The sequence below is a fragment of the Lonchura striata genome, chromosome 31 (assembly GCF_046129695.1).
Source record: "Lonchura striata isolate bLonStr1 chromosome 31, bLonStr1.mat, whole genome shotgun sequence".
NCBI classification, from domain to species: Eukaryota; Metazoa; Chordata; class Aves; order Passeriformes; family Estrildidae; genus Lonchura; species Lonchura striata.
Window position 1 is genome coordinate 5,941,034 of NC_134633.1, and position 22,962 is coordinate 5,963,995.

General features: G+C 53.4%; 1 protein-coding gene across 1 annotated transcript in view; it reads left to right on the plus strand.

Moving 5' to 3' along the window:
* Positions 1-3: 3 nt before the first annotated feature.
* ZC3H4 (zinc finger CCCH-type containing 4) overlaps positions 4-22,962 on the plus strand; it is a gene marked incomplete at its 5' end in the record, with an annotated part of 25,465 nt that continues 2,506 nt past the window's right edge. The window contains 10 exons of the mRNA XM_077789128.1: positions 4-246; positions 1,471-1,578; positions 3,021-3,219; positions 8,135-8,247; positions 10,083-10,182; positions 11,366-11,472; positions 13,575-13,673; positions 15,148-15,259; positions 17,201-17,310; positions 21,196-21,491. Coding sequence (XP_077645254.1) covers positions 4-246; positions 1,471-1,578; positions 3,021-3,219; positions 8,135-8,247; positions 10,083-10,182; positions 11,366-11,472; positions 13,575-13,673; positions 15,148-15,259; positions 17,201-17,310; positions 21,196-21,491 — 1,487 coding nt within the window. The remainder of the gene's footprint in view (positions 247-1,470; positions 1,579-3,020; positions 3,220-8,134; positions 8,248-10,082; positions 10,183-11,365; positions 11,473-13,574; positions 13,674-15,147; positions 15,260-17,200; positions 17,311-21,195; positions 21,492-22,962) is intronic.

Below are 22,962 nucleotides of genomic sequence, written 5' to 3' on the forward strand. Positions count from 1 at the left end.
TTTCCCCAAAAAATCCCATTTTTTCGCCGAAAATTCCCGTTTTTTCACGGAAATTCCCGTTTTTCCCTCAGGGAGGATGGGGAGCTGGAGGAGGGCGAGCTGGAGGACGACGGCGCCGAGGAGGCGGCTCCGAGCCGGCGCCGCAGCGTCTCCCCCCAGGACCGGCCCCACCGGCGCCCGAAGCGCAAACGCCGCAAGGACAAGGACAGGAGGAGGTCCAAGAAGAAGAGGAAATCCAAGCACCGGGTGACAATTCCCAAAAAATCCGGGAATTTCCAGGAAAAACCCACCATTTCCTGGCTTTTTTTTCCCGTTGGAAATGCCTGAAATCCGGTTTTTTGGGGGGATTTAACGCTGGGCGATTTGGCTCGGATTGCAGGAAAAGTTCTTTTTTTGGGGGTTTGAAGGAGGAAATTGCCTGGAAATTATCCTCAGATTCCAGGAAAAATCAATTTTTAGCATCTTTATTCCGAAGTTTTACAAGAATTCCCCTCAAATTCCAGGAAAAATCCGTATTTTGGTCTCTTTATTCCAAAGTTCTACAAGAATTCCCCTCAAATTCCTTGAAAAATCCATTTTTTGGTCTCTTCATTCCAAAGTTTTACAAGAATCCCCCTCAAATTCCAGGAAAAATCCGTATTTTGGTCTCCTTATTGCAAAGTTTTACAAGAATCCCCCTCAAATTCCAGGAAAAATCCATTTTTTTGCTCTCTTCATCCCAAAGTGCTACAAGAATCCACCTCAAATTCCAGGAAAAATCCATTTTTTGGTCTCTTTATTCCAAAGTTCTACAAGAATTCCCCTCAAATTCCAGGAAAAATCCATATTTTGGTCTCTTTATTCCAAAGTTCTATAAGAATTCCCCTCAAATTCCAGGAAAAAACCCATTTTTAGTGTCCTTATTCCGAAGTTTTACAAGAATTCCCCCCAAATTCCAGGAAAAATCGATTTTTTGGTCTCCTTATTCCAAAGTTTTACAAGAATTCCCCTCAATTTCCAGGAAAAATCCATTTTTTTGTGTCTCAAGTCCTGAATTCTCTAAAATTCCCCCCAAATTCCATGAAAAATCCATTTTTTAGTTTTTTTATTCGGAAGATCTGTAAGAATTCCCCTCAAATTCCATGAAAAAAATCCATTTTTAGGATCTTCATCACAGAATCAGGAATTCCAGAGGCTGGAAAGGGCTCAGGGCTGACTTTTCCCAGGAAAATTGGGAATTCCGGGATTTGGGAAGGGCTCAGGACTGACTTTTCCAGGAAAATTGGGAATTCCGGGATTTGGGAAGGGCTCAGGGCTGACTTTTCCATGGAAAATTGGGAATTCCAGATTTGGGAAGGGCTCAGGGCTGACTATTCCATGGAAAATTGGGAATTCCGGGATTTGGGAAGGGCTCAGGACTGACTTTTCCCAGGAAAATTGGGAATTCCAGATTTGGGAAGGGCTCAGGGCTGACTTTTCCGGGTTTTCCAGAGGCACGCCTCGTCCAGTGAGGAATTTTCGGATTTCAGCGACGATTCCGATTACAGCCCCGGAGAGAAGGGACACCGGAAATACCGGGAATACAGCCCGGCCTATCCCGTGAGTTTACTGGGAATACTGGGAATGAAAACCGGGAATACAGCTCGGCCTATCCCGTGAGTTTACTGGGAATACTGGGAATACTGGGAGAGAAAACTGGGAATACAGCCCGGCCTATCCCGTGAGTTTACTGGGAATACTGGGAATACTGGGAATGAAAACTGGGAATACAGCCCGGCCTATCCCGTGAGTTTACTGGGAATACTGGGAATGAACACTGGGAATACTGGGAATGAAAACTGGGAATGAAAACTGGGAATACAGCCCGGCCTATCCCGTGAGTTTACTGGGAATACTGGGAATGAAAACTGGGAATGAAAACTGGGAATACAGCCCGGCCTGTCCCGTGAGTTTACTGGGAATACTGAGAGAGAAAACTGGGAATGAAAACTGGGAATACAGCCCGGCCTATCCCGTGAGTTTACTGGGAATACTGGGAGAGAAAACTGGGAATGAAAACCGGGAATACAGCCTGGCCTATCCCGTGAGTTTACTGGGAATACTGGGAGAGAAAACTGGGAATACAGCCCGGCCTGTCCCGTGAGTTTACTGGGAATACTGGGAGAGAAAACTGGGAATACTGGGAATACAGCCCGGCCTATCCCGTGAGTTTACTGGGAATACTGGGAATACTGGGAATGAAAACTGGGAATACAGCCCGGCCTATCCCGTGAGTTTACTGGGAATACTGGGAATGAAAACTGGGAATGAAAACTGGGAATACAGCCCGGCCTGTCCCGTGAGTTTACTGGGAATACTGGGAATGAAAACTGGGAATACAGCCCGGCCTATCCCGTGAGTTTACTGGGAATACTGGGAGAGAAAACTGGGAATACAGCCCGGCCTATCCCGTGAGTTTACTGGGAATACTGGGAGAGAAAACTGGGAATACAGCCCGGCCTATCCCGTGAGTTTACTGGGAATACTGGGAGAGAAAACTGGGAATGAAAACTGGGAATTTTTGGGAATTCCAGATCCTGACTTCTCCCATCCCATTCCCAGTGCCACCAGTACTCCCAGTTGCCCTGGAATTTTGGGAATCCATGGGAATTTTTGGGAATTCCTCGTCCCAGCCTCTCCCATCCCATTCCCAGTGCCACCAGTACTCCCAGTTGCCCCGGAATGTTGGGAATTCCTCATCCCGACGTTTCCCATCCCATTCCCAGTGCCACCAGTACTCCCAGTTGCCCCGGAATGTTGGGAATCCATGGGAATTTTTGGGAATTCCTCATCCCAGCCTCTCCCATCCCATTCCCAGTGCCACCAGTACTCCCAGTTGCCCCGGAATGTTGGGAATCCATGGGAATTTTTGGGAATTCCTCATCCCAGCCTCTCCCATCCCATTCCCAGTGCCACCAGTACTCCCAGTTGCCCCGGAATTTTGGGAATCCATGAGAATTTTTGGGAATTCCTCATCCCGACGTTTCCCATCCCATTCCCAGTGCCACCAGTACTCCCAGTTGCCCCGCAAGCCGCACCCCAAGGGGGACCCCAAGGCCTTTGGGGCGGAATTCCCGCCCGCGGCCTTCGTCCCCGCGGAGGAGGAGGAGGAGGAGGAGGCGCCCAAGGACGACCTGGACGACTTTTCCAAGGAGCTGAGCCGCTACCGGCGCTGCAAGGAGGGAGCGCACCGCGCCCGCGGTACGGAAAACCGGGAACACCGGGAACACCGGGAACACCGGGAACACCGGGAACACCGGGAACCAATCCCAGCCAAACCGGACAAAACACAGCCCAAAATTTCCATTCTGCTTTTTTTTCCCCGAGTTTTTGCCATTTGTTTTCCCATTTTTTCAAGTTTTTTCGTATTTGTTTTCCCTATTTTTTCTCTTTTTTCCCATTTATTTTCCCATTTATTTTCCCTATTTTTTCACATTTATTTTCACATTTATTTTCCCATTTATTTTCCCTATTTTTTCCTATTTTTTCCCATTTATTTTCCCATTTATTTTCCCATTTATTTTCCCATTTATTTTCCCATTTACACCCATTTTTTCCCATTTATTTTCCCTATTTTTCTCTTTTTTCCCATTTATTTTCCCATTTACACCCATTTTTTCCCATTTGTTTTCCCTATCTTTTCTCTTTTTTCCCATTTATTTTCCCATTTATTTTCCCATTTAGACCCATTTTTTCCCATTTATTTTCCCTAGTTTTTTTTCCCATTTATTTTCCTATTTATTTTCCCATTTATTTTCCAATTTACACCCATTTTTTCCCATTTATTTTCCCTATCTTTTCTTTTTTCCCATTTATTTTCCCATTTACACCCATTTTATCCCATTTATTTTCCCTATTTTTCCTCTTTTTTCTCATTTATTTTCCCATTTATTTTCCAATTTACACCCATTTTTTCCCATTTATTTTCCCTATCTTTTCTCTTTTTTCCCATTTATTTTCCCATTTACACCCATTTTTTCCCATTTATTTTCCCTATTTTTCTTTTTTTTCCTATTTATTTTCCCATTTATTTTCCCATTTACACCCATTTTTTCCCATTTATTTTCCCTATTTCTTCTCTTTTGTCCTATTTATTTTCCCATTTATTTTCCCATTTATTTTCCCACTTATTTTCCCATTTATTTTCCCTATTTTTTCCCATTTATTTTCCCTATTTTTTCTCTTTTTTCCCATTTATTTCCCCATTTATTTTCCCATTTATTTTCCCATTCACACCCATTTTTTCCCATTTATTTTCCCTATTTTTTCTCTTTTTTCCCATTTATTTTCTCATTTATTTTCCCATTTATTTCCCCATTCACACCCATTTTTTCACATTTTTTCCTATTTATTTTCTCTAGTTTTTCTCTTTTTTCCCATTTATTTTCCCATTTATTTTCCCATTTATTTTCCCATTCACACCCATTTTTTCCCATTTATTTTCCCTATTTTTTCTCTTTTTTCCCATTTTTTTTCCCATTTACACCCATTATTTCCCCCATTTTCCCCATAATTTCTCCCATTATTTCCCCCGTTATTTTCCCATTTTTGCCATGATTTCCCTGTTATTTTCCCATTATTTTCCCGTTATCTCCCCATTATTTCCCCATTTTCTCCCCGTTATTTCCCTGCTATCTCCCCGTTATTCCCGGTTATTTTCCCATTATTTCCCTTTATTTTCCCCGTTATTTTCCCATTATTTTCCCCGTTATCTCCCCGGTTATTTTCCCCATTATTTCCCCGTTATCTCCCATTATCTCCCCGTTATTCCCGGTTTTTTCCCCGTTGTTTTCCCCGTTATTCCCGTTTTTTTCCCTGTTATTTCCCCATTTTCTCCCCGTTATTCCCGGTTTTTTTCCCGTTGTTTTCCCCGTTATTCCCGGTTTTCTCCCCATTGTTTTCCCCGTTATTTCCCCCGTTATCTCCCGTTATTTCTCCATTTTCTCCCCGTTATTTCCCCGTTGTCTCCCCATTTTCTCCCCATTGTTTTCCCCATTTTCTCCCCGTTATTCCCGGTTTTCTCCCTGTTGTTTTCCCCGTTATTCCCGGTTTTCTCCCCGTTATCTCCTGTTAATTCCCCATTTTCTCCCCGTTGTTTTCCCCGTTATCTCCCCATTATTTCCCCATTGTTTTCCCCGTTATTCCCGGTTTTCTCCCCGCTATCTCCCCATTGTGTTCCGGTTTTCTCCCCGTCGTTTTCCCCGTTATCTCCCCTTTTTTTTCCCCGTCATTTTCCCGGTTTTCTCCCCGTCGTTTTCCCCGTTATTCCCAGTTTTCTCCCTGTCATTTTCCCCGTTAATTCCCGGTTTTCTCCCCGCTATCTCCCCGTTAATTCCCCGTTTTCTCCCCGTTGTTTTCCCCGTTATTCCCGGTTTTCTCCCCATAGTTTTCCCCATTAATTCCCCATTTTCTCCCCGTCGTTTTCCCCGTTATTCCCCGTTTTCTCCCCGTTGTTTTCCCCATTATTCCCAGTTTTCCCCCCGTCGTTTTCCCCGTTATTCCCGGTTTCCTCGCCGTCATTTTCCCCGTTATCTCCCCGTTGTGTCCCGGTTTTCTCCCTGTCATGTCCCGGTTTTCTCCCCGTTGTTTTCCCCGTTATTCCCGGTTTTCTCCCCGTCGTTTTCCCCGTTAATTCCCTATTTTCTCCCCGTTAATTCCTGGTTTTCCCCCCGTCGTTTTCCCCGTTATTCCCGGTTTTCTCCCCGTCGTTTTCCCCGTTAATTCCCCATTTTCTCCCCTTTTTTTTCCCCGTTGTGTCCCAGTTTTCTCCCCGTCATTTTCCCCGTTATTCCCAGTTTTCTCCCCGTCATTTTTCCCGTTATTCCCGGTTTTCTCCCCGTCATGTTCCGGTTTTCTCCCCGTCGTTTTCCCCGTTAATTCCCCATTTTCTCCCCGTTGTGTCCCAGTTTTCTCCCTGTCATGTCACCGTTTTCTCCCCGTTGTTTTCCCCATTATTCCCGGTTTTCTCCCCTTTTTTTTCCCCGTTATTCCCGGTTTTCCCCCCGTCGTTTTCCCCGTTATTCCCGGTTTTCCCCCCGTCGTTTTCCCCATTATTCCCGGTTTTCTCCCCTTTTTTTTCCCCGTTATTCCCGGTTTTCCCCCCGTTGTTTTCCCCGTTATTCCCGGTTTTCTCCCCGTTATCTCCCCGTTGTGTCCTGGTTTTCTCCCCGTCGTTTTCCCCATTATTCCCGGTTTTCTCCCCATTGTTTTCCCCGTTATTCCCGGTTTTCTCCCTGTCGTTTTCCCCGTTAATTCCCCGTTATCTCCCCGTTATTCCTGGTTTTCCCCCCGTTGTTTTCCACGTTATTCCCGGTTTTCCCCATCGTTTTCCCCGTTGTGTCCCGGTTTTCTCCCCGTTGTTTTCCCCGTTATCTCCCCGTCGTTTTCCCCGTTAATTCCCCCATTTTCTCCCCGTTGTTTTCCCCGTTATTCCCGGTTTTCTCCCCGTTATCTCCCCGTTGTGTCCCGGTTTTGTCCCCTTTTTTTCCCCCGTTATTCCTGGTTTTCTCCCCATCATTTTCCCCGTTATCTCCCCTTTTTTTCCCTGTTGTGTCCCGGTTTTCTCCCCATCATTTTCCCCGTTATCTCCCCTTTTTTTTCCCCGTTGTGTCCCGGTTTTCTCCCCGTCGTTTTCCCCGTTATTCCCGGTTTTCTCCCCGTCGTTTTCCCCATTAATTCCCCATTTTCTCCCTGTCGTTTTCCCGGTTTTCTCCCCGTTGTTTTCCCCGTTATCTCCCCGTTATTTCCCCGTTATTCCCGGTTTTCTCCCCGCTATCTCCCCGTCATGTTCCGGTTTTCTCCCCGTCATTTTCCCCGTTATCTCCCCTTTTTTTTCCCCGTCGTTTTCCCGGTTTTCTCCCCGTTGTTTTCCCCGTTAATTCCCCATTTTCTCCTCGTCGTTTTCCCCGTTATCTCCCCTTTTTTTTCCCCGTTATTCTCGGTTTTCTCCCCGTCGTTTTCCCCATTAATTCCCCATTTTCTCCCCGTCGTTTTCCCGGTTTTCTCCCCGTCGTTTTCCCGGTTTTCTCCCCGCTATCTCTCCATTGTGTCCCGGTTTTCCCCCCGTCGTTTTCCCCATTATTCCCGGTTTTCTCCCCATTGTTTTCCCCGTTATTCCCGGTTTTCCCCCCGTCGTTTTCCCCGTTATTCCCGGTTTTCTCCCCGCTATCTCCCCATTGTGTCCCGGTTTTCCCCCCGTCGTTTTCCCCGTTATTCCCGGTTTTCCCCCTGTCGTTTTCCCCGTTATTCCCGGTTTTCCCCCTGTCGTTTTCCCCGTTATTCCCGGTTTTCTCCCCGTCGTTTTCCCCGTTATTCCCGGTTTTCTCCCCATCGTTTTCCCCGTTATTCCCGGTTTTCTCCCCGTCGTTTTCCCCGTTATTCCCGGTTTTCTCCCCGTCGTTTTCCCCGTTATTCCCGGTTTTCTCCCCGTTATCTCCCCGTTGTGTCCCGGTTTTCTCCCTGTCATGTCCCGGTTTTCCCCCCGTCGTTTTCCCCGTTATTCCCGGTTTTCCCCCCGTCGTTTTCCCCGTTATTCCCAGTTTTCTCCCCGCTATCTCCCCATTGTGTCCCGGTTTTCCCCCCGTCGTTTTCCCCGTTATTCCCGGTTTTCCCCCTGTCGTTTTCCCCGTTATTCCCGGTTTTCTCCCCGTCGTTTTCCCCGTTATTCCCGGTTTTCTCCCCATCGTTTTCCCCGTTATTCCCGGTTTTCTCCCCGTCGTTTTCCCCGTTATTCCCGGTTTTCTCCCCGTCGTTTTCCCCGTTATTCCCGGTTTTCTCCCCGTTATCTCCCCGTTGTGTCCCGGTTTTCTCCCTGTCATGTCCCGGTTTTCCCCCCGTCGTTTTCCCCGTTATTCCCGGTTTTCCCCCCGTCGTTTTCCCCGTTATTCCCAGTTTTCTCCCCGCTATCTCCCCATTGTGTCCCGGTTTTCCCCCCGTCGTTTTCCCCGTTATTCCCGGTTTTCTCCCCGCTATCTCCCCATTGTGTCCCGGTTTTCCCCCCGTCGTTTTCCCCGTTAATTCCCCGTTATCTCCCCGTTATTCCCGGTTTTCCCCCCGTTGTTTTCCCCGTTATTCCCGGTTTCCTGGCCGTCATTCCCGGCGGTTTCCCGTTTTCCAGGCCGGGGCCGGGGCCGGCCGTTCCGGGGCCGGGGCCGGGGCCGGGGGCTGGGCCGGGGCCGGGCCCGCAGCGACCCCGAGGATGAGGAGGAGCCCTTCGAGCAGGAGCTGGAGGTCAGCCGGAATTCCCGGGAATGCTGAGCCTGCCGGGCTCGGGAATTCCCCGGGGAATTCTGATCCAGTCCCGGGAATTCTGACCCAATCCTGGGGAATTCTGACCCAGTCCTGGGGAATTCTGACCCAATTCCGGGGAATTCTGATCCAGTCCTGGGGAATTCTGACCCAATCCCAGGAATTCTGATCCAGTCCCGGGAATTCTGAACCAATCCTGGGGAATTCTGATCCAATTCTGGGGAATTCTGACCCAGTCAAGGGGGAATTCTGACCCAATCTTGGGGAATTCTGATCCAGTCCCGGGAATTCTGACCCAATCCCAGGGAATTCTGACCCAATCCCGGGGAATTCTGATCCCATCCCGGGGAATTCTGAACCAATCCTGGGGAATTCTGACCCAATCTTGGGGAATTCTGACCCAATCCCGGGGAATTCTGAACCAATCCTGGGGAATTCTGACCCAATCCCGGGGAATTCTGACCCAATCTCGGGAATTCTGACCCAATCCTGGGGAATTCTGAACCAATTCTGGGGAATTCTGACCCAATCCCGGGAATTCTGACCCAATCCTGGGGAATTCTGACCCAATCCTGGGGAATTCTGACCCAATCCCGGGGAATTCTGATCCAATTCTGGGGAATTCTGACCCAATCCCGGGGAATTCTGACCCAATTCTGGGGAATTCTGACCCAATCCCGGGAATTCTGACCCAATTCTGGGGAATTCTGACCCAATCCCGGGGGAATTCTGATCCAATCCTGGGGAATTCTGATCCAGTCCTGGGGAATTCTGAACCAATCCTGGGGAATTCTGATCCAGTCCTGGGGAATTCTGATCCGGTCCTGGGGAATTCTGAACCAATCCCAGGGGAATTCTGATCCAATCCTGGGGAATTCTGACCCAATCCCAAGGAATTCTGACTGAATCCCGGGGAATTCTGACCGAATCCCGGGGAATTCTGATCCCATCCCAGGGAATTCTGACCCAATCCCGGAGTATTCTGAACCAATCCTGGGGAATTCTGACCCAATCCAGGGGAATTCTGACCCAATCCTGGGGAATTCTGACCCAATCCCGGGGAATTCTGACCCAATCCTGGGGAATTCTGATCCCATCCCGGGAATTCTGACCCAATCCTGGGGAATTCTGACCCAATCCCGGGGAATTCTGACCCAATCCTGGGGAATTCTGATCCCATCCCGGGAATTCTGACCCAATCCCAGGGAATTCTGACCCAATCCCAGGGAATTCTGAACCAATTCTGGGGAATTCTGACCCAATCCTGGGGAATTCTGAACCAATCCCAGGGGAATGGATTTGGGAGGATTTGGGATGGATTTTGGATGGATTTGGGGTGGAATTGGGAAGGATTTGGGATGGATTTGGGGTGGGATTTGGGATGGATTTTGGATGGATTTGGGTGGAATTGGGAAGGATTTGGGATGGATTTGGGGTGGGATTTGGGGTGGGATTTGGGATGGATTTGGGAGGATTTGGGATGGATTTGGGATGGATTTTGGATGGATTTGGGGTGGAATTGGGAAGGATTTGGGATGGATTTGGGGTGGGATTTGGGGTGGGATTTGGGATGGATTTTGGATGGATTTGGGTGGAATTGGGATGGATTTGGGGTGGGATTTGGGGTGGATTTGTGATTTGGAATTGAGACGGGTTTGGATGGTTTGGACTGGGATTTGGGTGGATTTGGGATGGATTTGGGCTTTGGAATTGAGACGGATTTGGGCTTTGGAATTGGGCTGGGATTTGGGTGGTTTTGGGATGATTTGGGCTGGATTTGGGCTGGATTTGGGATGGTTTGGGTTTGGTGTTCCCAGTACTGCGACCCCGAGGAGCCGCTGGGCGACGACGACTTCGACGACTTCGCGCAGGAGCTGTCGCAGTACCGGCGCTGCAAGGAGCGCGGCCGGGGTGAGAGCGGCTGCGGCGCCCCAGACCCCCCCAAACCCCCCAAATCCCCCCAAATCCAGCCCAGATCCCCCAAATCCCCCCAAATCCCCCCAAATCCAGCCCAAATCCAACCCAGATCCCCCCAAATCCCCCAAATCCCCCCAAATCCAGCCCAAATCCAACCCAGATCCAACCCAGATCCCCCCAAATCCCCCCAAATCCAACCCAGATCCAGCCCAAATCCAGCCCAGATCCAGCCCAGGTCCCCCCAAATCCCCCCAAATCCCAGCCCAGATCCAGCCCAGATCCCCCCAAATCCCCCCAAATCCCCCCAAATCCAGCCCAAATCCCCCCAAATCCCCCCAAATCCCCCCAAATCCAGCCCAGATCCCCCCAAATCCCCCCAAATCCAGCCCAGATCCCCCCAAATCCCCCCAAATCCCCCCAAATCCAGCCCAAATCCAACCCAGACCCCCCCAAATCCCCCCAGATCCAGCCCAGATCCCCCCAAATCCCCCCAAATCCCCCCCCCAAATCCACCCCAAATCCCCCCACAAATCCCAGCCCAGATCCCCCCAAATCCCCCCAAATCCAGCCCAGATCCAACCCAAATCCAGCCCAGATCCAGCCCAGATCCCCCCAAATCCCCCCTAAATCCCAGCACAAACTCCCCAAATCCCAACACAAATCCCAGCCCAAATTCCAGCCCAAATCCCACCCCAAATCCACCCCAAATCCCATTCCCCAGTCCAATTCCCCGGTTCCCACCCCAAATCCCACTCCCCAATCCCCAATCCTACTCCCCAATCCCGAATTCCCAATCCCAAATCCCCAATCCCCATTTCCCAATCCCAATTTCCCAATCCCCAATCCCCAATCCCAAATCCCCAATTACCAATCCCCACTCCCAATCCCCCCTCCCAAATCCCCACTCCCAAATCCTACTCCCGAATCCCCACTCCCAAATCCCAAATCCCAATCCCCCCTCCCCAATCCCAATCCCAATCCCAATCCCAATCCCCCCTCCCCAATCCCCAATCCCACTCCTAAATCCCCCCTCCCGAATCCCCACTCCCAAATCCCAAATCCCAATCCCATTCCCAAATCCCAATCCCCCCTCCCGAATCCCCCCTCCCCAATCCCCAATCCCACTCCCAAATCCCAATCCCACTCCCAAATCCCAATCCCCCTCCCGAATCCCGTTTCCCAGGGCCGGGCCGTGGCCGTGGCCGTGGCCGGGGCTGCAAGGGGCCGGGCCGGGGCCGAGCCCGCGGCCGCAGCGCCAAAGGCGGCGACGACTTCTACGAGGACGAGGGGGTGAGCCGGCCCCAAATCCCGGGATTCTGCCCCAAAATTCCACAGCTCCCGGGGTTTCTGTCCCAAACTGCCTGAATCCCCGGATTCTGCCCCAAAATTCCACAGCTCCCGGGGTTTCTGTCCCAAACTGACCAAATCCCCGGATTCTGCCCCAAAATTCCACAGCTCCCGGGGTTTCTGTCCCAAACCGACCAAATCTGGGATTCTGCCCCAAAATTCCACAGCTCCCAGGGTTTCTGCCCCAAACTGCCTGAATCCCGGGATTCTGCCCCAAAATTCCACAGCTCCCGGGGTTTCTGTCCCAAACTGACCAAATCCCCGGATTCTGCCCCAAAATTCCACAGCTCCCGGGGTTTCTGTCCCAAACTGACCAAATCTGGGATTCTGCCCCAAAATTCCACAGCTCCCGGGGTTTCTGTCCCAAACTGCCCGAATCCCAGGATTCTGCCCCAAAATTCCACAGCTCCCGGGTTTCTGTCCCAAACTGCCTGAATCCCGGGATTCTGCCCCAAAATTCCACAGCTCCCGGGGTTTCTGTCCCAAACTGACCAAATCCCCAGATTCTGCCCCAAAATTCCACAGCTCCCGGGGTTTCTGTCCCAAACTGACCAAATCTGGGATTCTGCCCCAAAATTCCACAGCTCCCGGGGTTTCTGTCCCAAACTGACCAAATCCCCGGATTCTGCCCCAAAATTCCACAGCTCCCGGGGTTTCTGTCCCAAACTGACCAAATCCCCGGATTCTGCCCCAAAATTCCACAGCTCCCGGGGTTTCTGTCCCAAACTGACCAAATCTGGGATTCTGCCCCAAAATTCCACAGCTCCCGGGGTTTCTGTCCCAAACTGACCAAATCCCCGGATTCTGCCCCAAAATTCCACAGCTCCCGGGGTTTCTGTCCCAAACTGACCAAATCCCCGGATTCTGCCCCAAAATTCCACAGCTCCCGGGGTTTCTGTCCCAAACTGACCAAATCCCCGGATTCTGCCCCAAAATTCCACAGCTCCCGGGGTTTCTGTCCCAAACTGCCCGAATCCCAGGATTCTGCCCCAAAATTCCACAGCTCCCGGGGTTTCTGTCCCAAACTGACCAAATCCGGGATTCTGCCCCAAAATTCCACAGCTCCCGGGGTTTCTGAACCAAACTGACCAAATCCCCGGATTCTGCCCCAAAATTCCACAGCTCCCGGGGTTTCTGAACCAAACTGCCTGAATCCCGGGATTCTGCCCCAAAATTCCACAGCTCCCGGGGTTTCTGTCCCAAACCGACCAAATCCCGGGATTCTGTCCCAAACTCCCTCAAATTCCCGGGTTTCTGTCCCAGAACAGCCCAAATTCCTGGGGTTTCTGTCCCAAACTTCCCAAATCCTGGGATTTCTATCCCAAACTCCCCAAATTCCCAGATTCTGTCCCAAATTTCTCAAATTCCCAGGATTTCTGCCCCAAATTTCCCAAATCCCAGGACTTGTGATCCAGAATAGCCCAAATTCCCCGGATTTCTGCCCCAGAACAACCCAAATTCCCAGGATTTTTCTCTCCAAATCCCCCTTTTTCCCCCCAAAATTCCTGGGATTTTTCCCACCAAATCCCCTTTATTCCCTTTTTTCCTGTTTTTCCCGTTTTTTGCCCCAAATCCGGCCCGACAGGACGGGGGTGGGTACCGGCGTGAGGACAAGGCTCACCAAATTTCCCTTTTTTCCCTTTTTTCCCATTTTTTGCCCCAAATCCGGCCGGGCAGGACGGGGTTGGGTACCGGCGCGAGGACAAGGCTCACCAAATTTCCCTTTTTTCCCGTTTTTGCCGTTTTTTGCCCCAAATCCGGCCCGACAGGACGGGGGTGGGTACCGGCGTGAGGACAAGGCTCACCAAATTTCCCTTTTTTCCCATTTTTGCCGTTTTTTGCCCCAAATCCGGCCAGGCAGGACGGGGTTGGGTACCGGCACGAGGACAAGGCTCACCAAATTTCCCTTTTTTCCCGTTTTTGCCGTTTTTTGCCCCAAATCCGGCCGGGCAGGACGGGGTTGGGTACCGGCGCGAGGACAAGGCTCACCAAATTTCCCTTTTTTCCCGTTTTTGCCGTTTTTTGCCCCAAATCCGGCCCGGCAGGACGGGGGCGGGTACCGGCGCGAGGACAAGGCTCACCTGCCCGCCGACAAGAAGGGCAAAGTCATCTGCAAATACTTCCTGGAGGGCAGGTGCACCTGGGTAAGGGCACACCTGGCACACCTGGGCACACCTGGCACACCTGGGCACAGCTGGGGAACAGCTGGGCACACCTGGCACACCTGGGGAACACCTGGGGAACAGCTGGGGACACCTGGAGAACACCTGGGCACACCTGGGGAACAGCTGGGCACAGCTGGCACACCTGGGCACACCTGGCACACCTGGGGACACTTGGGGACACTTGGGGAACACTTGGGTACACCTGGGCACACCTGGGGAACAGCTGGGGACACCTGGGCACAGCTGGGGAACAGCTGGGGACAACTGGGCATGTCTAGGAACACACCTGGGCACACCTGGGGGACACCTGGGCAGACCTGGGCATGGCTAAGAACACACCTGGGCACACCCGGGGAACAGCTGGGCACACCTGGGGCACAGCTGGGGAACACCTGGGGAACAGCTGGGGACACCTGGGCACACCTGGGCACAGCTGGGTACACCTGGGGAACACCTGGGCACAGCTGGGGCACCCCTGGGGCACACTGGGGGTACCTGGGGCACACCTGGGCACACCTGGGGACACTTGGGGAACACCTGGGCACACCTGGGGGACACCTGGGCAGACCTGGGCATGGCTAGGAACACACCTGGGCACACCTGGGGAACACCTGGGCACACCTGGGCATGGTTAGGAACACACATGGGCACACTGGGGGTACCTGGGGAACACCTGGGCACACCTGGCACACATGGGGGACACCTGGGCACACCTGGGCATACCTGGGGAACACCTGGGCACACCTGGGCATGGTTAGCAACACACATGGGCACACTGGGGGTACCTGGGGAACACCTGGGCACACCTGGCACACATGGGGCACACCTGGGCACACCTGGGGCACACCTGGGGCACACCTGGGCACACCTGGGCACACCTGGGGCACACTGGGGGTACCTGGGGCACACCTGGGGAACACCTGGGGAACACCTGGGCACACCTGGGGCACACCAGGGGTACCTGAGGCACACCTGGGGAACACCTGGGCACACCTGGGGCACACCTGGGGAACACCTGGGGAACACCTGGGCACACCTGGGGCACACTGGGGGTACCTGGGGCACACTTGGGGCACACCTGGGCACATCGGGGGTACCTGGGGCACACCTGGGGCACACCTGGGGCACATCTGGGGAACACCTGGGCACACCTGGGGCACACCTGGGCACACCGGGGGTACCTGGGGAACACCTGGGGCACACTGGGGGTACCTGGGGAACACCTGGGCACACCTGGGGCACACCTGGCACACCTGGGCACACCTGGCACACCTGGGCACACCTGGGGCACACCAGGGGTACCTGGGCACACCTGGCACACAACTGGGCACACCTGGGCACACCTGGGACACCCCTGGGGCACACCTGGGCACACCTGGGGCACACCTGGGCACACCTGGGCACACCTGTCCCACCTGTCCCAGCTGTGTCTCACCTGTCTGACCCCGCCCAGGGCGAGCACTGCAACTTCAGCCACGACGTCGAGCTGCCCAAGAAGCGCGAGCTGTGCAAGTTCTACATCACGGGGTACTGCGCCCGCGCCGACAGCTGCCCCTACATGCACGATATCCTGCCTGGACACGCGAGAAACACGGGAAAACACGGGATGAACCTGGGAGAAACACGGGAGAAACATGGGAGAAACACGGGAGAAACGTGGGAGAAACACGGGAGAAACACGGGCTGAACCTGGGAGAAACACGGGAGAAACACGCGAGAAACACGGGAGAAACACGGGAGAAACACGGGCTGAACCTGGGAGAAACACGGGCTGAACCTGGGAGAAACACGGGAGAAACGTGGGAGAAACATGGGAGAAACGTGGGAGAAACGTGGGAGAAACATGGGCTGAACCTGGGAGAAACACGGGAGAAACACGGGTTAAACACGGGATAAACATGGGAGAAACGTGGGAGAAACGTGGGAGAAACACGGGTTAAACACGGGCTGAACCTGGGAGAAACACGGGCTGAACCTGGGAGAAACATGGGTTAAACACGGGCTGAACCTGGGAGAAACACGGGAGAAACGTGGGAGAAACACGGGAGAAACGTGGGAGAAACATGGGATAAACATGGGATAAACACGGGAGAAACGTGGGAGAAACATGGGAGAAACATGGGATAAACATGGGATAAACACGGGAGAAACATGGGAGAAACACGGGAGAAACACGGGCTGAACCTGGGAGAAACACGGGAGAAACACGGGAGAAACACAGGCTGAACCTGGGATAGACACAGGAGAAACACGGGTTAAACACGGGCTGAACCTGGGATAAACATGGGAGAAACACGGGTTAAACACGGGCTGAACCTGGGAGAAACACGGGAGAAACACGGGATAAACACGGGCTGAACCTGGGATAAACATGGGAGAAACACGGGCTGAACCTGGGAGAAACACGGGAGAAACACGGGAGAAACACGGGCTGAACCTGGGAGAAACACGGGAAAAACATGGGATTAAACCCGGGTTAAACCTGGGCTAAACCTGCCCCGAATCTGGGCTGGGCCCTTGCTCGGCATTTTGGGGGTTTTTGGGATTTTTGGGTTTTGGGGATTTTTGGGATTTTTGGGTGTTTTGGCATTTTTGGGATTTTTTGGGTTTTTTTGGGGTTTTTGGGCAGTTCGGGGTTTTTGGGATTTTGGGGATTTTTGGGGGTTTTGGGGTTTTTGGGATTTTTTGGGATTTTCAGGATTTTCGGGATTTTGGGGGATTTTTGGGGGGTTTTGGGGTTTTTGGGATTTTTGGGATTTTGGGATTTTTCAGGATTTTCGGGATTTTAGGGGATTTTTGGGGGTTTTTTGGGGTTTTCAGGATTTGGGGGATTTTGGGGATTTTGGGATTTTTCAGGATTTTCGGGATTTTAGGGGATTTTTGGGGGTTTTTGGGGTTTCCAGGATTTTGGGGGATTTTTGGGGGTTTTTGGGGTTTCCAGGATTTTGGGGATTTTGGGGGATTTTTGGGGGGTTTTGGGGTTTCCAGGATTTTTGGGATTTTGGGGGATTTTTGGGGGGTTTTGGGGTTTCCAGGATTTTTGGGATTTTGGGGGATTTTTGGGGGGTTTTGGGGTTTTTGGGATTTTGGGGATTTTGTGGGATTTTTGGGGGTTTTGAGGTTTTTGGGATTTTGTGGGATTTTTGGGGGGGTTTTGGGGTTTCCAGGATTTTGGGGATTTTGGGATTTTGTGGGATTTTGGGGATTTTGGGGATTTTTGGGGGGTTTTTGGGTTTCCAGGATTTTGGGGATTTTGGGGGATTTTTGGGGGGTTTTTGGGTTTCCAGGATTTTGGAGATTTTGGTGATTTTGGTGATTTTGGGGATTTTGGTGATTTTGGGGATTTTGGGGATTTTGGGGATTTTTGGGGGGATTTTGGTGATTTTGGGGATTTTGGGGATTTTTGGGGGGATTTTGGTGATTTTGGGGATTTTGGTGATTTTTGGGGGGATTTTGGGGGGATTTTGGTGATTTTGGTGATTTTGGGGTTTTCCTTGACGCGCCACGGGATTTCCCGTGCAAGCTGTTCCACACCACCGGGCTCTGCATCAACGGCGACGGCTGCATGTTCTCGCACGCGCCGCTCTGCGACGACACGCGCCAGCTGCTCGACAAGGTACGGCACACCTGGCACACCTGGGCACACCTGGGCACACCTGGGCACACCTGGGCACACCTCACATCACACCTGGGCACACCTGGGCACACCTGGGCACACCTGGGCACAGCTCACAGCACACCTGGGCACACCTGGGCACACCTGGGCACACCTGGGCACACCTGGGCACGGCTCAGGTCACGGCTGCATGTTCTCGCACGCGCCGCTCTGCGACGACACGCGCCAGCTGCTCGACAAGGTACCCAAATCACACCTGGCACACCTGGGCACACCTGGGCACACCTGGGCACACCTGGGCACACCTGGGCACACCTCACATCACACCTGGGCACAGCACACCTGGGCACACCTGGGCACACCTGGGCACACCTGGGCACACCTGGGCACAGCACACCTGGGCACACCTGGGCACACCTGGGCACACCTGGGCACGGCTCAGGTCACGGCTGCATGTTCTCGCACGCGCCGCTCTGCGACGACACGCGCCAGCTGCTCGACAAGGTACCCAAATCACACCTGGGCACACCTGGGCAGGGCTCAGGTCACGGCTGCATGTTCTCGCACGCGCCGCTCTGCGACGACACGCGCCAGCTGCTCGACAAGGTACGGCACACCTGGCACACCTGGGCACACCTGGGCACACCTAGGCACACCTGGCACACCTGGCACACCTCACATCACACCTGGGCACACCTGGGCACACCTGGGCACACCTGGCACACCTGGGCACAGCTCACAGCACACCTGGGCACACCTCACAGCACACCTGGGCACACCTGGGCACAGCTCACAGCACACCTGGGCACACCTGGGCACACCTGGACACACCTGGGTACACCTGGGCACAGCTCACATCACACCTGGGCACACCTGGGCACACCTGGGCACACCTGGGCACTCCTGGCACACCTGGCACACCTCACATCACACCTGGCACACCTGGGCACACCTGGGCACAGCTCACAGCACACCTGGGCACACCTGGGCACACCTGGGCACACCTGGGCACAGCGCACATCACACCTGGCACACCTGGGCACACCTGGGCACAGCTCACAGCACACCTGGGCACACCTGGGCACACCTGGGCACAGCGCACATCACACCTGGGCACACCTCACAGCACACCTGGGCACACCTGGGTACACCTGGGCACACCTGGGCACACCTGGCACACCTCACATCACACCTGGGCACAGCTGAAATCGCACCTGGCACAGCTGGGCACACCCAGTTTAACCCAGTTTAACCCAGTTTAACCCAGTTTAACCCAGTTTAACCCATCCCAGTTTACCAGTCCATCCCAATTCCCCCAGTTTAACCCAGTCTGTCCCAGTTTAACCCAGTTTAACCCAGTTTAACCCATTTTTCTCCATCCCAGTCCATCCCAGTTTACCCAGTCCATCCCAGTCCATCCCAGTTTACCCAGTTAACCCTTCGTCCCCCAGATGCTGGCCAAGGACGCCGAGGCGGGCGCAGTCCCTGCCGCTCTGTCCCAGTTTCTCCCAGTTTAACCCAGTTTGCTCTATCCCAGTCCATCCCAGTCGGTCCCAGTCCATCCCAGTATAACCAGTTAACCCTTCGTCCCCCAGATGCTGGCCAAGGACGCCGAGGCGGGCGCAGTCCCTGCTGCTCTGTCCCAGTTTAACCCAGTTTAACCCAGTTTAACCCATTTTTCTCCATCCCAGTCCATCCCAGTCCATCCCAGTCGGTCCCAGTCCATCCCAGTCCATCCCAGTTTAACCCAGTTAACCCAGTTAACCCTTCGTCCCCCAGATGCTGGCCGAGGACGCCGAGGCGGGCGCAGTCCCTGCCGCTCTGTCCCAGTTTAACCCAGTTTAACTCAGTTTAACCCAGTTTGCTCTATCCCAGTCCATCCCAGTCGGTCCCAGTCCATCCCAGTCGGTCCCAGTCCATCCCAGTTGGTCCCAGTCCATCCCAGTCCATCCCAGTTTAACCAGTTAACCCAGTTAACCCTTCGTCCCCCAGATGCTGGCCGAGGACGCCGAGGCGGGCGCAGTCCCTGCCGCTCTGTCCCAGTTTCTCCCAGTTTAACCCAGTTTGCTCTATCCCAGTCCATCCCAGTCCATCCCAGTCGGTCCCAGTCCATCCCAGTTAACCCAGTTAACCCTTCATTCCCCAGATGCTGGCTGAGGACGCTGAGGCGGGCACAGTCCCTGCCGCTCTGTCCCAGTTTAACCCAGTTTAACTCAGTTTAACCCAGTTTGCTCTATCCCAGTCCATCCCAGTCCATCCCAGTCGGTCCCAGTTTAACCCAGTCCATCCCAGTTAACCCAGTTAACCCTTCGTTCCCCAGATGCTGGCCGAGGACGCCGAGGCGGGCGCAGTCCCTGCCGCTCTGTCCCAGTTTAACCCAGTTTAACCCAGTTTAACCCATTTTTCTCCATCCCAGTCGGTCCCAGTCGGTCCCAGTCGGTCCCAGTTTAACCCATTCCATCCCAGTTTAACCAGTTAAACCAGTTAACCCTTCGTTCCCCAGATGCTGGCCGAGGACGCCGAGGCGGGCGCAGTCCCTGCTGCTCTGTCCCAGTTTAACCCAGTTTCTCCCAGTTTAACCCATTTTTCTCCATCCCAGTCGGTCCCAGTCGGTCCCAGTTTAACCCATTCCATCCCAGTTAACCCAGTTAACCCTTCGTCCCCCAGATGCTGGCCGAGGATGCCGAGGCGGGCGCAGTCCCTGCCGCTCTGTCCCAGTTTAACCCAGTTTAACCCATTTTTCTCCATCCCAGTCAGTCCCAGTTTAACCCAGTTTACCCAGTTAACCCAGTTAACCCTTCGTTCCCCAGATGCTGGCCGAGGACGCCGAGGCGGGCGCAGTCCCTGCTGCTCTGTCCCAGTTTAACCCAGTTTAACCCATTTTTCTCCATCCCAGTCCATCCCAGTCCATCCCAGTTTACCCAGTTAACCCTTCGTTCCCCAGATGCTGGCCGAGGACGCCGAGGCGGGCGCAGTCCCTGCCGCTCTGTCCCAGTTTAACCCAGTTTAACCCATTTTTCTCCATCCCAGTCCATCCCAGTCCATCCCAGTTTACCCAGTTAACCCAGTTAACCCTTCGTTCCCCAGATGCTGGCCGAGGACACCGAGGCGGGTGCAGTCCCTGCCTCTCTGTCCCAGTTTCTCCCAGTTTAACCCAGTTTAACCCAGTTTGCTCTATCCCAGTCCATCCCAGTCGGTCCCAGTCCATCCCAGTTAACCCAGTTAACCCTTCGTTCCCCAGATGCTGGCCGAGGACGCCGAGGCGGGCGCAGTCCCTGCTGCTCTGTCCCAGTTTAACCCAGTTTAACCCAGTTTAACCCATTTTTCTCCATCCCAGTCAGTCCCAGTCCATCCCAGTTTACCCAGTATAACCAGTTAACCCTTCGTTCCCCAGATGCTGGCCGAGGACGCTGAGGCGGGCGCAGTCCCTGCCGCTCTGTCCCAGTTTAACCCAGTTTAACCCAGTTTAACCCATTTTTCTCCATCCCAGTCGGTCCCAGTCGGTCCCAGTCGGTCCCAGTCCATCCCAGTCCATCCCAGTTAACCCAGTTAACCCTTCGTTCCCCAGATGCTGGCCGAGGACGCCGAGGCGGGCGCAGTCCCTGCAGCTCTGTCCCAGTTTAACCCAGTTTAACCCAGTTTAACCCAGTTTAACCCAGTTTAACCCATTTTTCTCCATCCCAGTCCATCCCATTCCATCCCAGTTTACCCAGTTAACCCTTCGTTCCCCAGATGCTGGCCGAGGACGCTGAGGCGGGCGCAGTCCCTGCCGCTCTGTCCCAGTTTAACCCAATTTCTCCCAGTTTAACTGGTCCCAGTCCATCCCAGTTTAACCCAGTCTGTCCCAGTTTACCCAGTTTACCCAGTTAACCCTTCGTTCCCCAGATGCTGGCCGAGGACGCCGAGGCGGGCGCGCAGGACGAGAAGGAGCTGCAGGAGCTGCGCAAGCAGGGCATCGACCCCCTGCCCAAGCCCCCCCCGGGCGTGGGGCTGCTGCCCACCCCCCCCCGGCCGCCCTCCCCCCCCCGCGGGCCGCCCCTCCCCCCCCCGCCCCCCCTGCCCCTCCCCCCGCCGCTGGAGCCGCCGCTGGAGCCGCCCCCGGACCCGTTCCGGAAGATTCCGTCGCTCTTCGAGATCGTCGTGAGGCCCACCGGGCAGCTGGCCGAGAAGCTGGGCGTCAGGTGGGCACACCTGGGCACACCTGGGCACACCTGGGGGGCAACTGGGCACACCTGGGCACGGCTGGGGACACCTGGGCACACCTGGGCACAGCTGGGGGCAGCTGGGCACACCTGGGCACGGCTGGGCACGGCTGGGGGCAGCTGGGCACAGCTGGGCACACCTGGGGCACACCTGGACACACCTGGGCACACCTGGGGAACACCTGGACACACCTGGACACACCTGGGGAACACCTGGGGAACACCTGGACACACCTGGGGAACACATGGGGGGCACCTGGGCACACCTGGGGAACACCTGGGCACACCTGGGGAACACCTGGACACACCTGGGAACACCTGGATACACCTGGACACACCTGGGGAACACCTGGACACAGCTGGGCACACCTGGGGAACACCTGGACACACCTGGACATACCTGGACACACCTGGGGGGCATCTTGGGCACCAATTCCAATCCAAATTTTCCTGTTTTCCCCCGCTTTTTTTCCCAATTCCCATCCCAAATTTCCCGTTCCCATCCTGATTTTCCTGTTTTCCTCCCAATTTTCCCGTTTTTCTCCCCATTTCCCTGTTTGTATCCCAATTCCATCCTGATTTTCCTGCTTTCCCCACTTTTATCCCCGTTTTTTCTCCCAATTTCCCGTTTTTCTCCCAATTTCCCGTTTTCCTCCCAATTTTTCCCGTTTTTCTCCCAATTCCATTCCCGATTTCCCGTTTTCCTCCCAATTTTTCCCATTTTTCTCCCGATTTTTTCCCGTTTTCCTCCTGATTTCCCATTTTCCTCCCAATTTTTCCCATTTTCCTCCCAATTTTCTCGATTTTCTCCCAATTTCATTCCCAATTCTCCGATTTTCTCCCGCTTTCCCGTTTTTCTCCCAATTTTTCCCATTTTCCTCCCGATTTTTCCCGTTTTCCTCCCAATTTTCCCGATTTTCTCCCAATTTCATTCCCAATTCCCCGTTTTTCTCCCGCTTTCCCGTTTTTCTCCCAATTTTTCCCGTTTTTCTCCTGATTTTCCCGTTTTCCTCCCGATTTTTCCCTGTTTTCCTCCCGGTTTTCCCCATTTTCCTCCCAATTTTTCCCATTTTCCTCCCAATTTTCCCGATTTTCTTCCAATTTCATTCCCAATTCCCCGTTTTTCTCCCGCTTTCCTGTTTTCCTCCCGATTTTTCCCGTTTTCCTCCCAATTTCCCGTTTTCCTCCCGATTTTTCTCGTTTTCCTCCCAATTTTTCCCGTTTTCCTCCCGATTTTTCCCGTTTTTCTCCCGATTCCATTCCCAATTCCCCGTTTTCCTCCCGATTCCCCGTTTTCCTCCCGATTTCCCGTTTCCCTCCCGATTTCCCATTTCCCTCCCGGTTTCCCCGTTTTTTTCCCGATTTTTCCCATTTTTCTCCCAATTCCATTCCCAATTCTCTGTTTTTCTCCCGCTTTCCCGTTTTCCTCCCAATTTTCCCCGTTTCCCTC